General features: G+C 38.3%; 1 protein-coding gene across 6 annotated transcripts in view; it reads left to right on the top strand.

Moving 5' to 3' along the window:
* The window catches only part of LOC149317488 (protein CBFA2T1-like), a 182,606-nt gene that overhangs the window by 136,637 nt on the left and 28,636 nt on the right, over positions 1 to 17,333 (top strand). For all 6 annotated transcript variants that reach the window (XR_016280642.1, XM_089517606.1, XM_089517604.1 and 3 more), the window contains 3 exons: positions 1,881 to 2,131; positions 3,149 to 3,234; positions 4,009 to 4,204. Coding sequence is in view for 5 of the 6 variants with exons in the window: in XM_089517606.1 (XP_089373732.1) it covers positions 1,881 to 2,131; positions 3,149 to 3,234; positions 4,009 to 4,204 (533 nt within the window). In the remaining variant the exon portion in view is untranslated. The remainder of the gene's footprint in view (positions 1 to 1,880; positions 2,132 to 3,148; positions 3,235 to 4,008; positions 4,205 to 17,333) is intronic.

The following is a 17,333-nucleotide window of genomic DNA, read 5'->3' as shown; positions in this document are numbered from 1 at the left end:
TAATCTCTATTAATTATAAGCCTTCTTTAGAAGAATTCTGTGTGACACATTGTTGAGAAGGGCCACACACACACCACACACATACACCAAGTATGTAAAATGAAAGGATCCATTTTGAGGATCAAACCTTGTTAGCACACGATTATGCAGTGTATTTTTTCAGGAATGCAGAAGTTTTCAGACAATTGTAATCTGGCTACACCTGTCTATGTTGGGTCAATAAAATATATAGTTTTAACTGCTTGGTATATTCTCTCAAGAAAGACAAAAAGAGGTCTCTGCTTTCCAAGAGACGCTTTTTGTCATTTCCTTTAGTGTTGACAGATTGATCAAAGGAAGAATTGTCCACCACTCCCTGGGTAATAGCAACTTAATACAATAAGAGGAAAAGTAAAGACGGTTCTCAAAGCAGTATAGCAATGTATTTCTGCAGTAGGTTGGCAGCAGTTGCTTTGTTTGAAAGGATCCAATTTCAAGAAGCAGCATGACCATCTTAAAAATACAGTTGTGTAAACATTTTATGACACGGTTGCCTTTCAACCCCATGGTCTTTCCTTTTTCTGTCTATCCAGACTCATGCAGGACAAGTTGCACACATTTCAACAGCATGGGTTCTTCTACCAACACTACTGTACAAACATAGACACTTAAGAATAACCTTTGGATATGGGGCTTCCAAAATGCATCTGTGAATTCCTTGAAATGCAAATCAAAACAACACTTAAAAAGGCTCTGGTTGTTGGATATTGTAGATAGATGGATGGATGCTCACAAATATCAGATTTACATTTAAAATTATTATTGTATTATTAATGAAAAGGGTCAATATATGGATAGTATGTCTTGTCTCAGACATACTACTGTGTCTCTGAAACTCATCACAACATGAGGAAAAAAATCTCTCCAGCACTAAGCTTAGTGTTGTGGTAGAGGATGTGGTAAAACCCCTGTTCTCTGTCAGTGGGGTCACTGGATATCTTATGTCAGTGTACCAGATGGGTATGTACAGTCTTGCAGGTGGGGAACCCAATCTGTTCTCATTTAGCAATTGATAGGTGCTCCAAACTAGAGATAGGAGGCAAAAGCTTGTTAAGTCTCTGCACTTACAACCAAACATGTACACAGCCAAAGCAGCAGAGATTGGGACTATGGATTGAGTTTATCCAGTCTTTTCTTCCACTCTGAGCCTGAAGAGACTAGATTGTCTCCTTACTTGCTACTCTTTCATCAGTTGGCAGAGAGTTTTTCATTCTATCTGGCCTTTGCAAACTAACTGTTTTACAAGAAAAGAATTTATCTTAGTGTGCTGTTATCCTATTATCCTTTATTTCTTGATGGGGATCTTTTAAATGATTTTAATTTTATCGGTAGACACAATTTGTTCTATGTTTTTACTCTAAATGTCCTTTTACTGGAATTTCTTTTTATCTTGCAAGACACCTTGAGTCCCACCTTTGGAGAAAACATGGGGCACAAATTAATACAGTTCATAAAGGTTTTGAGAAAGCTTGGGGCTCATCTCTTGCCATGAAAATATTACCAGGATAGCAAAATCACAGGAAAATTAAATATCTGTAGCAATTGTAGACCATGTGCTGAGTAAAGCGGGGATAGGAACATACACTAGGGAGCAGAAGGGGGGAATGATTCTCTTAGAGGATGTCTATCAGTTTCTCCATATTGGTATTGCTGTTTTTAAGCCAAAGCTGGATATAATATGGAACAAATATGTTGTTGGTCAGTTTTTTAATGTCCTTAGTCAGTGAATATATGCAGTTAACCAATGTTTTGATTATTATGAGTACTGTGAAAGCTGTACACCGATTTCCTTTCAGAAAAAGAATTCTCTTAACCAGTTGTCTTTTTCCATTTATTTTTAGAACCAAAGAAAATGGCTTTGACAGAGAGCCTTTGCACTCAGAGCATCCAAGCAAGCGGCCGTGCACTATTAGCCCAGGCCAGCGGTACAGTCCAAATAATGGCTTGTCTTACCAGCCCAATGGTCTGCCTCACCCCACTCCGCCACCACCTCAGCATTACCGTTTGGATGATATGGCCATTGCCCACCACTACAGGGACTCATACAGACACCCCAACCACAGGGACCTCAGGGAGAGAAACAGACCTATGGGTAAGCAGATACCTTCCAGTGTCTTAACCATGGATCTTCTCTAAATGACCATCATACTTCACTTACTGAATGAATACTAGTGCAGAGAAATGTAAATAATGCAGTCCTTTCTTGATTACTTCTGTTGATGCTTGTTTGAAGTTTGACAAAGGACTGGATCCCACCTATAAATAACCTTTGCTCCTTGTCTGCAAAAATGAGATACAGAAGATTTTCACACCGCATCGTTATATCGTTCCTTTATCGTCCCAAAGTGTAGTGGAATCATCTTAACAGATAGGTGATTCCAAAAGATTTTCACATGAGGCTGTTAGTGTTCTTAAAATGTTGATATATCAGAATTCAGCAATAAATGATTACAAAATGATTTCAATACAGTTTGGGATGATAAAGAAATGATATAACGATGTTGTGTGAAAATCTTCACAGTCAGTGTTCCAATTTAGGCCTGTTATTCTTTGTTCTCTGCATTGAACTAAAATTGTAAGTCATTCAGATGTTTGATAATATTTTAAGATAGGAAAATCACAAATAAAACATTTGTTTTATTCTTATGTAGTATCAAGTTTTGTGCTTGTTTTCTCTGAAGCTACCAGCCGCAGATGCTGGTGAAACATCAGAAATAAATTCGTCTAGAACATGCCCATGTAGCCTGAAGAACTCACAATAAACCATTGGTGTTTGTTTGTTTTTAAGCTACATTTTAATAAAGCTAAAATTTGCTAGGTAGGAACATCTTGCATGATCCATTAACATGCAGAGACATTATTTTTGATAATCTGCTAGACCATTTAGCACTCCTAGATGAATTTTCCCCAATGTCCTCTGGTGGGCTTGTGACAATTTCATGGGTTTTGGGATCACCAGGAAAATTTTTCTCAACAGGAAATAACCTGGAATTTCACTAGGCAAAACTCTAGGTTCCTATGATTGATGGACATATAGAGAATATGTTTTAGATAATGTCTGCATGCTACTGATATTTTATTTTTATTTATTTATGCTCATTTTTGGTAGGGTTACATGGTACACGTCAAGAAGAAATGATTGATCATAGGCTAACAGACAGAGAATGGGCAGAAGAATGGAAACACCTTGACCATGTAAGAAATGAGTATGACAGTATGACAGTTTTTACACTAATAAAATTTCTGAAATGTTTGTTATTTAAATTATTCAAATCACTGTGCACAGCATGAAAAAATATAAAGATTATACAGTTATGAAGACTTCCATTCTCATTCATATAAAGTTGGCAGGAGGGTTGGACTGGATGGTCTTTGTGGTCTCTTCCAACTCTATGATTCTGTAACTAGAAGAAGCTTGTGTTGATTTTGCTCCCTATAGCAATATCAGCCACAAAAAGTGAAGCAGTTCTAAAAGGGGAAAGAGCCACAGAAACCCAACACCTTCTCATTGGTATGACTATGAACTGGGTTGCTATGACCCTTGTATAGCATATATTGGAAATATAGCATTTATAACCTCCCAACCAATTGTACATTGGAGAGAGCCAGTCCAAAAGATCACATTCATTTAAATCTAATGGTTTCTTCAAAACAGGTTAGAGAAGTTGAAGAGAGAAGTGGTGGTTGTGGTAATGGTTAAGAAGGGAAAAAATGACTAAAGCATTAAAAACTAGCAAAATATTACAGTGTCTGGCTAATCCCAAGGAAACCTAGGTTCAAATGTCTTTGGCCACAAACAGTTTCTCAGCCTACCTATATTCAGAGGATTATAGTTCATGTTAAATTGTACAGAGAGGGGATGGGCAAGTTTCTTATATGATGCCTAGAACTTCTTGGATAACAGACAGGATGTAAACATAGTGAACAGATAGAATTCTTACCCCTTGCTTTCTCTTTTCTGACCACTAGCTCTTGAACTGCATCATGGACATGGTGGAAAAAACAAGGCGATCACTCACTGTGCTACGGCGATGTCAGGAAGCTGACCGGGAGGAACTTAATTACTGGATACGGCGGTACAGTGATGCAGAGGATTTAAAAAAAGGCAATGGTAGCAATCATTCTAGGCAGCAGAGCCCAGTGAATCCAGATCCGATCCCATTAGGTATTGTACCTGCTCTAAAACTGAAAACACAAAACAGAATCTGTAGGTCTTTTTTATAATGTTGTATGCCTTAGAATTTGCTTCACATCCTCCTTTTTCTCCCAATCCTTTTTTATATTGTTCCAATTTTCTCCAACTGTGACATTGTCTCTCTTTATGTAAAACAGCCAATAAAAGAGGGAAGGAAATAGAATGGAACACAACTTCCCTCTCCAGACATTCAGTTGAATCAGGAAAATCAATCATCTATTTAAGGAGGAGAAATTTGTCAACCAATAGTTGTGTGAACTGATAGCTAAAATGACCACCTTGTATGTCAGTTCCACACATAGCCTTGCATTTACAGAATATTAAACTCTCTATCAAAATAAGTGCCATCTGCTGAAATCCCAGTATCATATAAAATGTGTAGTTATTCTGAAAGAGGGAGTGCCCGTTTGTTTTATTTGCCCCAAGAACAACTACAATATTTATCCTTGATTTTTCATATAAATGTCAGTAGAAACGTCTGTGTACTTATGGTACACAGATAGGCGAGAAGGACAGCAATTTCTGGTGGCCCTTAGGCTAACAGATACATTACTTACAGTTGGCACTCCTCTGTCTCAAAAGGAGTTGATGGATCATGACCATGGTATTTATTTATTTGAGGGGGGGAATCTAAAATTTAATTGAAGCCATCACAATGTATAAATATTGCTTTTTTGCTCTCTGTGTTGCAAATGTCACAGATCCCCCTTTGTCATTTTTAATGAGCTAATCCACCCTGTAAAAATTACCAGCTTGTCATCTCCAGTAGCTTTGGGTGGAGGAGGGGAGCATGCCATCTGTTATGTCTTTGTGTCTTTCTCCCTTTTTATGATTTTGTATGGTTATACATTCTGTAGATCACTTTTAAATGTAGCCATAATCTGTCCATTTTCTAGTTTATTATAATGTCTCTAACACAGAAGATCAAGAGAGAAAGAAGGAAGGAAAATATTGCATACATAGTATTAGTGCAGCCTCCACATTGAATTTAACTGTTCTGTGGAACACACTCCCTCGGAGTGTAGTGGAGTCTCCTTCCTTGGAGGTCATTAAGCAGAGAAGAGGGAGCTGACTTGTTTTCACTTGCTCCAGAGACTAGGACCCGGAACAATGGATGCAAGTTACAGGAAAAGAGATTCTACCTCAACTTTAGGAAGAACTTCCTGACAGTAAGGGGCTGTACAACAATGGAATGCACTCCCTCAGAGTGGAGTCTCCTTCCTTGGAGGTCTTTAAACAGAGGCTAGATGGCCATCTGTCGGGAATGCTTTGATTTGGATTTCCTGCATGGCAGGGGGTTGGACTGGATGGCCTGTGCGGTCTCTTCCAACTCTATGATTCTATGATCCTATGTGTAGATATAGATTTACTTTTTTTTCACTTGTACTAAAGATTTGGTTCTGGCTACTTGTTCAAAGCAAATGGCTGATTCTTGTGTGCTCTTACCATGTCTGTTTGATGACCTTCATAATAAAATAACTACTATGAGATGAACAACTAGGAAGGTGCATGCAAAAGTTGTATGTTCAGTGCCTGATATTTTCCATTAAAACTAACTCAGATGGAAGACATCACTGCTGTAGATCTTGGAGAACCACTACTGAGGTAGACAATACTACCTAGATTTGCATTTTAAAGTCTTCCCCCAAAATGTCCTTTGCCACACTTATTGAATAATATAACTATTGTCCATGCACTAATTTCCAGTATAACAAGAAAATCCAATAAACGTTTCTATAATTTCTATGGCACGCCAGAAATTTCTATACACTACTCACATCAGCATATATGCTTAGCCTAAGATATGTCAGACAGTTACAATTGGTTTAGTCTATTGTTGTGTAAAATAAAATAAGTGCTTAAATATTTGCATGGCAGATAGGAGAATAAAATTGCTTCAGTCCTGAGTAATCCACATATATAAAAATATCACTCAGACATGCTTCACATTTACAACCCACTTGATAGAAAGTGATGGGCAATCATGTAAATAATCTATCACTTTATTCAGGCACTTTTGTTGGAGGGTGTTTAACATTATGAACAGTATTTGATTTTCATCCTCTTAACAAGGAATTCCTCTTCATACACCATATGCTGCTGTAGACACAATAAGTTTAGTTACCCCAAAAGGTTTCTATGGAAAAGCAGAAAGGAGGAATGTAGGAAGCTGCATGTATGGTCAGTCATGCCAGAGCTTTAAAAAGTTGTTTTTTTCCAATGACAATTCCAGAAATCTCATAGAATCTATGTCCAATGTTCATGTTAGCTGTGGGGATCTGAATGGCAGGGGGTTAATCCAGAAAGTCTTTTTTCCAAGTTCTTGCCTGTATTGTCTGCATTGACTGCTAATGGTTTGCCAGGCCTTTCACAGAAGAGTTTTTCCTAGCCCTTCCTGGAGAGATCAGGTTGTTACCAGTGCAAAATAGATGTTTTTCTGCTATGGTCTTGTTCCTTCTAGATATCAGGTATTGTATATTCAGCCTGGAACCAAATGATTTATTTATTTAGTTCTTCATTTAATGGGCCTCTTAGATAAGATAGATAGATAAGGAATTTATTATGAGTCAGTACTGCTGTAAAGGGGTATTCCTTTTCTCTATTGTCTTCCACTTTGCTGAGCATTATTGTCTTTTTCATTGGGTTATGTCATGTCATGCTGTGTCCAAAATATGATAGCCTGAGTTTAGTCATTTTGACTTCTAGCGAAAGGTCAGTCCTGATTTCCTTTAGTATTCATTCATTTATCTTTTTGGCAATCCATGATATCCTCAGAACTCTCCTCCACCACCAAATTTCAAACATGTTAATTTTCTTCCTATCAGCTTTCTTCATTGTTCTACTTTCACAACCTTGCATAGAAATAAAATCCTTACCCCAGGGAATCCTTACATGAATAGTGTATCCAAGTGAAAGGAGGAAAGTTTGTTTTGTATCTATAATCAAGTGCCAGTTTGGATTAAATACTTATGGAAGACACCCTTGAACGATCCAGGATCATTCATATTTGGCAAGTTGCTTTACAAAAGTACCATTTTGTTACAATTTGACATCCAGTGCAATGGAAGAACCCAATCCACAAGTTGTTTTTAGTCACTGGTGGCCAATTATCTCACATCATCACTGTTGATGAGTTGGAAGTGGAAGAGAATGGTCCCAAAATGCTGCAGTGTAGCTTTCAGTTCACCTTGTGTCAGTTCCTATATATCTTTCCGAAGTTTCCAAAACTCAGTCTGGAGTCTAGAAATACATTTGTGCCCCATTTCTACACGTGCATTCGTTGACTCCCCCCCATGTCAAGTCCTGAGTTCTTCTGGCCCTCAGGGCTCAAACGTGGGATAAAAGCAATTATGTTTCTATTTCAATATTTTTCTGTCAAACATGTTTTTGTTGTCCTTTTTGCATGTTCTCTGTTCTGAGGGCAGACTGGGTCACTTCATGGTCACTTGGGAAGGTGTTTTTGTTACTACTTTTTAACAGAAAGCAATATTTGTTTCCCTCTTTCCAACCTAGGAAATCATCACATAATCTTTGCCACATGAAGTTGTGGGTTTTGTTGTTGTTTGTTTTTGTTTATTTTCTGCCCTTGAACCTGTACATTTACACAAAATCACATAGTCTTTGGGTGGAAGGGGCCGGGACACATGTTGCCCACTAAGGACAAATAGGAGTAGATGTTGGCAAGAAAGAATAGAATTGGACTAGGGGTACCTTCTCAATCCAAGAACAAGTAATTTCCTCTGATGTCCTTGGGACTTCCTTCCTTTCCAGTCCCATCAAGATTGCAATCTTGTGAACATTCACCTGGGTAAAGTCCCACTGAACCTACTGGGGCTTACTTATATTGTACAGTTGCACTATATAAAATAGAGATAATGTAGAGGGGTTTGGAGATAAGGTAGTGTTTAAAATACAAATAAATACATTTCACATGAAGAATTTGAAAAGTATTTGAATTTGCACATACACCTTGCGCAAATACCTTGTGTGCACACATGCACACTGACCTACATAACTGCACATGTTGATGCCTGGGGGAAAGGTTTTTTTTTTTTTAAGGCTGTTCTTTTCTCCAATCTGTGTGGCCAAGACATTACTAGATTTTATGTAAATGAGAGATCCACCTGCACACTACTGACATTCACCCTGAATTCGTATTTACCCTGGAAAGTAGCCCAAGTGGCTCAAAGAGTCAGACTGAAAACATTCAGTGTAGCATGCTAGCGGCAGGCCCTGATAAAAAAATAACCCCAAGCTTATTCAAACTGAGTGATAATACAGTGGGCTCTTATCTGCTGGGGTTTGGTTCCAGGAACCCCTGTGAATAACAAAATCTGTGGATGCTCAAGTCCCATTAAATACAATGGCATAACAAGATGGTGTCCCTTAGATAAAATGGGAAGGGGAATTTATCCTTTTTTTTAATATTTTCAAGCCATGGATGCTTAAATCCGTGTATAAAAAATCAGTGGATAACGGAGGCCAACTGTGTAATCAACAGCTTCTAGTCCTACATTATATCCCATTTCCTATTCTCTCTCAAAGAGTATAATTAATACTTCAATCATAGCCCAATTTAATCATTTCTTGATTATAATTATGCTAGTGAGGACAAAGGCTAGTTTCCTAAGCTGTGTGTTTCTATTTGTTGACATGAACCTCAGAGAAATCAGGGTGAATGTTAGAAATGGACATGGATTATATTTCCTCTGTCTTGTTTCAGCTGTCAATATGCCTTTTATTTTTCCATGCTTGCAGCACTGCTTATTTCAGTTGAATCAGATTCTCTTGATGATCCACAGCATTCCATCCAGCTTCTTGTACTTGCTGAACTTCACATCCGGGTTGACAGGTTCTCTTTGATTTATCAACTGTTCCTGATCTCATGGTTGATTAAACTCCTGCAGCGTATACATGAAAAACTTTACATCACTTTGACAGTAGGCCAAGTATTTGAAGAGATGAATATTTTCCTTCTTTTCGAAATAGATTTTCTAGCTGCAATATGATTAGAAATGCTCTGTTCTTTGCCTAGTTTAATAGACGCTCTCTTTTTTATTGCTGTCATCTTCATTTGTTACAATCTTGTGAAATGGGTAATCTCTTTAATTTCTTGAGGAGATGTGTATCCTTGCCAGTGCAGAAAAAGTATGCTAAGATCCATCTTCTATCCTTTTGTTTTCATCTCTGTTTTTTTTATTCTCCAGTTCTATACATAGCTCTGGAATGATATCTGCAACAGTTGGTCTGATGGTATAGTTGGATATAACCAAGTTTATTCCATTCTCTATAACTATGATTATAGTGTTGCCATTTGTAGTGAATCTCATGAGTTACAGAAGATAAAACATCATCCTCTACTCCTTTCCTTTAATGCTTGACATTTTTCCAGTTGTAACTTTGAAAAGATAAGTTTTTATGACCAAAGTGTACTCTCTGGGTATGATGGAGCAAACATCAGTCCGTGTACATGCATTGAAACAACATAATCATGATTCATTTCAATCCTGTTGTGTTGAAGGCTATCTAGTCAAACTTTACATCCCAAATTCTGTAATATCTCAGAATTTCTGAGAAATAGGTGAGGTCCTGGACAACAGGAGAGAGGCAATGTTTTCTTTAAAAATACACATCACTGGGCAAAAAAATCCCATTTTGGGAGAAAAGTGGGATATAAATCCCTTAAATAAATAAATGTAATGCTTATTAATAGTTCTATGTCAATCTGGAGGAAGTCATAGAATCATAGAGTTGGAAGAGACCACAAGGGCCATCCAGTCCAACCCCTGCCATGCAGGAAATCACAATCAAAGCATCCCCCACAGATGGACATCCAGCCTTTGCTTAAAGACCTCCAGGGAAGGAGACTCCACTACACTCCGAGGGAGTGTGTTCCACTGTCAAATGGCCCTTACTCTCAGGAAGTTGCTCCTAATGTTGAGCTGGAGTATCTTTTCCTGTAGTTTGCATCCATTGTTCCGGGTCCTGTTCTCTGGAGCTGCAGAAAAAAGCTTGCTCCCTCTTCAATATGACATCCCTTCAAATATTTAAATAAGGCTATCATACAACCTCTTAACTTTCTCTTCTCCAGGCTGAACATCCCCAGCTCCCTAAGGCATTTTTCATAGGGCATGGTTTCCAGGCACTTCACCATTTTAGTCGCCATCCTTTGGACACGCTCCAGTTTCTCAACATTCTTTTTAAATTGTGGTGCCCAGAACTGGACACAATATTCCAGGTGGGGCCTGAGCAGAGCAGAATAGAGTGGCACCATTACTTCTCTTGATATAGACACTATACTTATATTGATGGAACCTAAAATTGCATTGACTTTTTTAGCTGCCACATCGCACTGTTGACTCATGTTCAATTTGTGGTCTACTTGGACTCCTGGATCCTTTTCACATGTAGTTTCATTCAGCCAGGTGTCCCCCATCCTATATCTGTGCATTTCATTTTCCCGCCCTAAGTGCAGTACCTTACATTTCTCCATGTTGAAATTCATTTTGTTAGCTTTGGCCCAGCTTTCTAGTCTATTCAGGTCATTTTGAATTTTGATCCTGTCCTCTGGGGTATTTGCTGCTCCTCCTATTTTGGTGTCATCTGCAAAGTCTTGAGCTGAGTGCTGGAGAAGCCTGGGTTGTTCACCCTTTCTGAAATGGCTTAGCTTATGGTATGAACAAGTGATTCTTATCAAATGCCTGAAAAAAAGGCAACAGCATAGAAAACAGATTCAACATGCAGAATATATTTACTAGAGACAGAAGTATTTTCTCATTTTGTTCTTGCACACCATTTAAAAATACTCTCTCAGGCCTGTTACAGACTGCCAAAATAAAGCTGCTTCGGGTCTCTTTGGAGGTGTGCTATTTAAATGATGCATGGGTCCTAAGAGTCCGGAGGTTGTGGCAAAGCCACACTCCATTCCTAAGCACTGGAGTGCAGCTTTGGTGCAGCTTCTGGATTCTTAGGATGCATGCATCATTTAAACAGCATATCTCCAAAGTGACCCGAAGCAGCTTTATTTTGGCAGTCTGTAACAGGCCTCAGATTGGTTTGATTAGATGTGTCATACATTTTACTTATTTGTTTGTTTGCTTGCTTGCAAAAAAAACACCAACATTTTTGCATAAGGAGAATGTATTTTGTGCAAAATGCAATGTTTTTGCTTAAAAAATTAAATCAGTGCTGATCTTTTCACTTTAACAGAAAAATCCTCATTAATTTAATGAATATCTACTTAATCCATCTCACTATCACAATAGCAGAACATTTATCAGTATCAAAATATTACAAATTAAAACCAGTTAAATTCAAAGACTTGTCAAACTAACAGCATTACAATAAGGCAACAAAAACAAAACAAAAAACAAAAAAGAGGTAAGCATTAATTTTGGCCAGCACTTTCACCATTTCCTCCCATAATATGCATCTGACATCTCTAGGCACCTCTAGCAAAAACAGGCTTTGTAGCAGGTCATAGTCTGGGCTCCACCCTTCCAGTCTAGGTGGAAGTAAGCCAAACCAAGAGCAAGTGTCCCTGCAGGATGCACCCCTAGATAGCATTGCCAATTTCCAGGGAATTCCCTGGAATCAGGGGAATTTAATTTTCTTTCTGGGGATTTTGACTGAATATTCTGGTAAATATTGGGGAATTCCAGGGATTTTGGTAAAACATTCCGGGGAATATCTTCAAGGCTTGTTGGCAGCACTGTCCCTAGATGGCTTGATATCTGCTTCCCAGGCAGGTACAACCCTGTGACAGAATCTGTACAGGATGTAGTCTCCCAGACCAAATAGTTTATCAAGCCACTCAGTTCTAGCCCAGGAAAAGTCTAACCAGAGGTACAATTAGGGAGGTGATAAAGAAAAGCCAAGACTTAGCTTTCATTGTCAGTTCAGAGTAGGGAATTCCACAGTCAAACAAGCCAGCACAGTAGAACAGTATCAAGAAAATAATATGTGAAACAATATATTGTCCAAGGGAGCCCTAGTGGCACAGTGGTCAAATGCTGGTACTGCACCCACAAGGTTGTGAGTTCAATCCCAGGGCTCCAAGTTTGACTCAACCTTCCATCCTTCCATAGCTTGCTAAAATGAGTACCTAGCTGGTTGAGGACAATTGTAAACTGCTTAGAGAGTGCTGAGGTCACCAATAAACAGTATAGTAATGTCAGTGCTATTGCTATTGCTAACATCATACACAACAGAGTAGTCAACATAAACCTGGAATGTAGGCTTTGACTAGAGTGAGATTATGCAGTTTCTCCCAGCACCTTTCTTGCCAGCACAGAGCCATATATTTAGTTGCTGCCTCAAAGTGTATGCCAAGGGTGTATGCCATTCAACCTTAGCTTTCTCTGTGGGGAAAGTCCAGCTCACAAGGAGGGCAGTACTCATAAGGAGATCTTCCTGGGAGCAGAACCATTTTTCCCTCCTGGCCTTGTCTTTGGTCATATCATTCCTGCAGATTCGGGGTTGAGATTGAATCCAATGTCTTCATTTAGCTCCAGTTCTCAACTGCCTCCATCCAGTGGTGTATCCTCCTGAGGAACCCACATCTGCAGGGTCACCCAGTTCTTCACCATTCATAGATTAGAGAGGCTCAAATTTCTTCTGTGCTAGAGGAGTGTTTCAGCAGAGGCCTAATGCCTAGCTGCATATCCTCCATTTTGTCTGTACTCAGATTCAGACTGTTTAATTTAATTCAACGTATCCTCAGGCATCTTAAAAACTAATAGGTTTTGTTCAGCCAGGCAGATAGAATTCTCTCTTTTTCTTCTAGGCATGTATTAGCCACCAGGGATTTTAAAGCTCGTCTCAGGACACACGCCTAAGCAAAATGTGTTGAGGAAGTCTGTATTGTCAAGGTGTCCTTACAGTGTCTATGCACTAATTTAGCGAATCCCTCCAACAAGAAGAGATTTGGTAGTGATTTGGAACAAACTAAATAATCCCTGCATAAAATTAGTTTCTTCCAGGACTGATGATTGTAGAAATGGAGGGATTTTCTTTTCATGATGTGATGAGGCAGTAGAACTCTACATTCCACTTAGACATTTTAACCAGCCAAGATGAGCAGACAGCTAGATGAATGTGGATTGCCAACATACTCAAAGAAAAGAAGAATGAAACCATTTTCCTGCCATACTTTCAAATCCCACAACCCCTCTCCTTTGAAGAAGATTGCTATGATTCATAGTCTTTTTAAGAACTTTGGCTTACTTCCTGTTCTAGCATTTTGGAGAAATTTGTCTCAAAATGTACAAAACCATACATATTACCTTCATATCTATTTTCATAATTTATTTTTAAAAACTTCAGAATATGTTTTGGACTATTTTCATAATTCTTTATACCATATTTCTCACTGTAATATTTTATTTAAAAACTATGGTGGAAGTGTTTTGTAAAATCTTGATTTAATTCTTCTAACAGAGTCTTGGCTTCACTATCTATGTGAATTGTGGTTGGAACATGAGCTTGATTGATATTTTTGCTTGGAAATTGCACCAATTAGCTGGCAATCCAGTCAATGATGTAATTGAATCTCACTTACTTTTGACTCTTGTGTACCTAAACAAGCCAGCAAAGCATTTCATATTCCATTTTTAACAACAATTCCAATGTAACAAAATACGTTATTGAAAATATTTTATTGCATAGCATCTGCCCCATAATATTAGAAGATATAGCAAATGAGTATTCAAGACAAGGAAGGAAATGTGTAGTTATACCAACCCCCAAACCCCTAATAATGTTGCTGTTCCTGAACTGTAGCGTCCAGAGTACAAAACTGAATATAATTCAGCTGTATTAAAGTGTAGCTATGGATATATATATATATATATATATATATATATATATATATATATATATAATACATGCATCATAATTCAGTAGAGGGAATGCTCACATTGATAAAATAAGGGATCTTCAAGTTAATAAAATGATGTTTTTTGGCTTTGAGCTGTGGTGGTGCTGATCCATACAGAGCCAGAATCAGTGTATAATATCCCAGGCAGCACTCCAGCATTCTTACTGACAGTTACCCTGGGTTCCCCATATGTAGAATAGCATAGTCTGTAGAAATAATGCAATCTGACACCATTTAACTACCATGGTTCCATCCCACAGAATCCTGGGATTTGTAGTTTTGTAAGGCATCCAGGAAGGCATCCAGCAGTCTTTTGCAGAGAAAGCTAAAGACCTTGTAAAACTACAAATTCCATCAAATAGGGCAGAAGCACTTAAAATGGTGTCAAACTGCTTTATTTCTACGATGTACATGGGCCCATAGACACTTCTGGCTCTGCATTCTGAGCAGTGCCAAGCAGCTTGGTCTACCTACTACTTCAGTTCCCCACCATACCTAGCACAGTGTTTCTCCACACCTTGGAGGGGAATGTATATGGTGTCTTGACCTAACCACCAAAGGAGCTGTCCACTCCTTTGTGTCACTACCACAGGTTTTGGCTTGTCTATAGTAAAAAAAAAAAAAGGCTCCATTGGAAGGGCACCTAAATAATATGTTCAAAATATTTCCAGAGAAACCCAGAGCAAGATCTTGTTTCACATTCCTCTCTTTACCAAACAGCCCATAATCTATTGAATTTAGCAGCTGTTTTGCCACTCCTTTTAACAGAATCTAAATCACATGCCCAGTGATTAATGGAATGGTAAAGAGGTCTCTTCTGTGACTGCCAGATGAGAAACTTACTGCAGACTGTATTGTAAAAGCTGCCAGATTCAACAAATATGCTTTATCTTCCTGCTCTACATCATCTGCCAGATGCATTCAGCTATGAATCACCTTTTCCTGGGTTTTTAAGAAAAAAAGTGATCCAAATGATCTCTTTGTGTTTTAACAACTCTGTATTATCACCTCATTTTTGGTTCATTTCAGAATAAAGAATAGAAATGAAACATAATTTAGTTTGTAACGTGAAATAGTGTCAAAATGTGAGACCTACAGTTGGCAGTTCTGTAAACATTCTAGTACATGCCTAGACATTATTTCGATTGACTTTTGCTTGTATGGCCTGATTCTAGGATTTGTTGTGACAACAGCCAGCGAGTGTGGGTGGCATTGATGATTGCAGTGACCTGTCACAAATGTGGTATTATAATGGCATTTGATCATGCAGACATTTTACAACTAGTTTCAAACCTTTTGTTGTTCTTGTTTATATGCTTGATTAGGAAACAAATGCCAGTACCTTTCCACTTTCTAAAAGAAAACATCAGGTTTCCTTATTTATTTCTTTGTTTGCTCTAAAGGAAGTCCTTTCAGAAATTGGATTTTGGTTGCATCCACATTGCAGAAATACTCCAGGTTGACACCACTTTAATTGCCATGACTTAGTGCTATGAAATTCTGGGAATTGTTTGTTTGTGAGACATTTAGCCTTCCCCTGTCAGAGAGCTCTGGTGCCAGAACAAACTACATTTTCCAGAATTCCATAGCACTAAGTCATGGCAATTAAAGTGGTGTCAACCTGGAGTATTTCTGCAATGTGCATGCAGCCTTTGTTGGGATTTTAGTATTGAGATGAAATTTTGTTCCAGTTCGGACACACAGCTCACCACAGGAGAAAACTATTCCTGGGCTGTTCCAGTTCTGACTGGGGATGCAGGATCTATGTTTTCACATGTCTTCAAATGTTCCCCTGCAAGACACATAATTAAACAATTTGGGCTAGAATCCCCTTTCGTAGTATCTAGGTACAGGAGAGCCTTTTTATAGAGAAAGAGCACTAAATCATTTATTTATTTATTTATTTATTTATTTATTTATTTATTTATTTATTTATTTAATTTCTCCATCCCACTTTTCTTCTGATATGGGACCATATCTTATTATATAAAAGAGAATGCACAATTAAAGAAGCTACCATATCAAAAGAGGGCATCACTGGATATTCCACCTGTAAGCTGAAGTGGCATAGAGAAAATGCTACAGGACAAGATATGTTTTCTTAAACCAAGAACTGGGTGGAATATGAAGAGGAAGACAAACCTGCAGCAATCTCCTCCTCAGTTTGTTTTTAATTGCCCTGAAGTCAACTTTGACCTTTGGCAACCCTCCAAGACACCCTGTCCGCAGCAGACCTGCTCAGTTCCTGCAGACTTAAGGCCATGTCCTCTGACTGAGTCTATCCATCTAGTGTCTGGCCTTCCTCTCCTTTTACGGCCCTCTGTCCTTCTGAGCATTATCATCTTTTCTATTGAGTCATGTCTTCTCATGATTTATCCAAAGTATGACAGCCCCAATTTAGTCATCTTGGCTTCTAGGGAAAGTTCAGACCCAATTTACTTTTTACCATTTTGTTTGTCTTTTTAGCCATTCACAGTATTCACAGAACCCTTCTCCAGCATCACATCTCAGATGAGCTGATTTTCTTTCTGTCAGCTTTCTTCACCATCTAGCTCTCACAACCTTACACAGTGATGGCAAATATGATGGCACGAACAATTCTCACTTTAATTTTCAGTTGTATATCTTTGCACTTTAGGATCCTATCTAATTCTTTCATAACTGCTCTTTCTAGTCCTATTCTTCTCCTGATTTCTTGACTGCAATTTCTGTTCTGGTCAATGATTGATCCACAATGTAGGAAGCCTTTGATTATTTCAGTTTTCTCGTCATCTATATTGAATTTGTGAATATCCTCCATGGTCACTATTTTAGTTTTCTTAATGAGTCAGTTCTCTACCATGTTTTTTAAAAATGCTGAACATTCAGCATTTAACATCAAAAATCCAAGTCCCTCTTTTAAATGAAGATATATTTACTGCAGCTTTCTGTGCTATATCCAAAACTATTCTGGAGGATTCACAGGAGCAGTTTTGGGTGAATACAGGGAGATGGATTGGAAGAGTCAGTTCTACACAAGTGGAAGAACTTTCCACAAGTATAGCACAACGGTTGGATACAACCCAGGATTTGCAGCTTCTTGCCACAGACCATTGGGCTAAGAATAGAACTGTTTTTTCGCCCACTTTTACCAAATCAATAGGTTTTCGACTTCCAGTTTTGGCTTGTGCTTTCCAAAAATCTGATAATGAGATAAAGCTGGTGACTCTTATAAGGAAAAAT

The sequence above is a fragment of the Sceloporus occidentalis genome, unplaced genomic scaffold (genome assembly GCF_023333645.1).
Source record: "Sceloporus occidentalis isolate IW3139 unplaced genomic scaffold, rSceOcc1.0.p SCAF_3, whole genome shotgun sequence".
NCBI lineage: Eukaryota > Metazoa > Chordata > Lepidosauria > Squamata > Phrynosomatidae > Sceloporus > Sceloporus occidentalis.
This window is presented reverse-complemented; position numbering and strand designations above follow the sequence as displayed.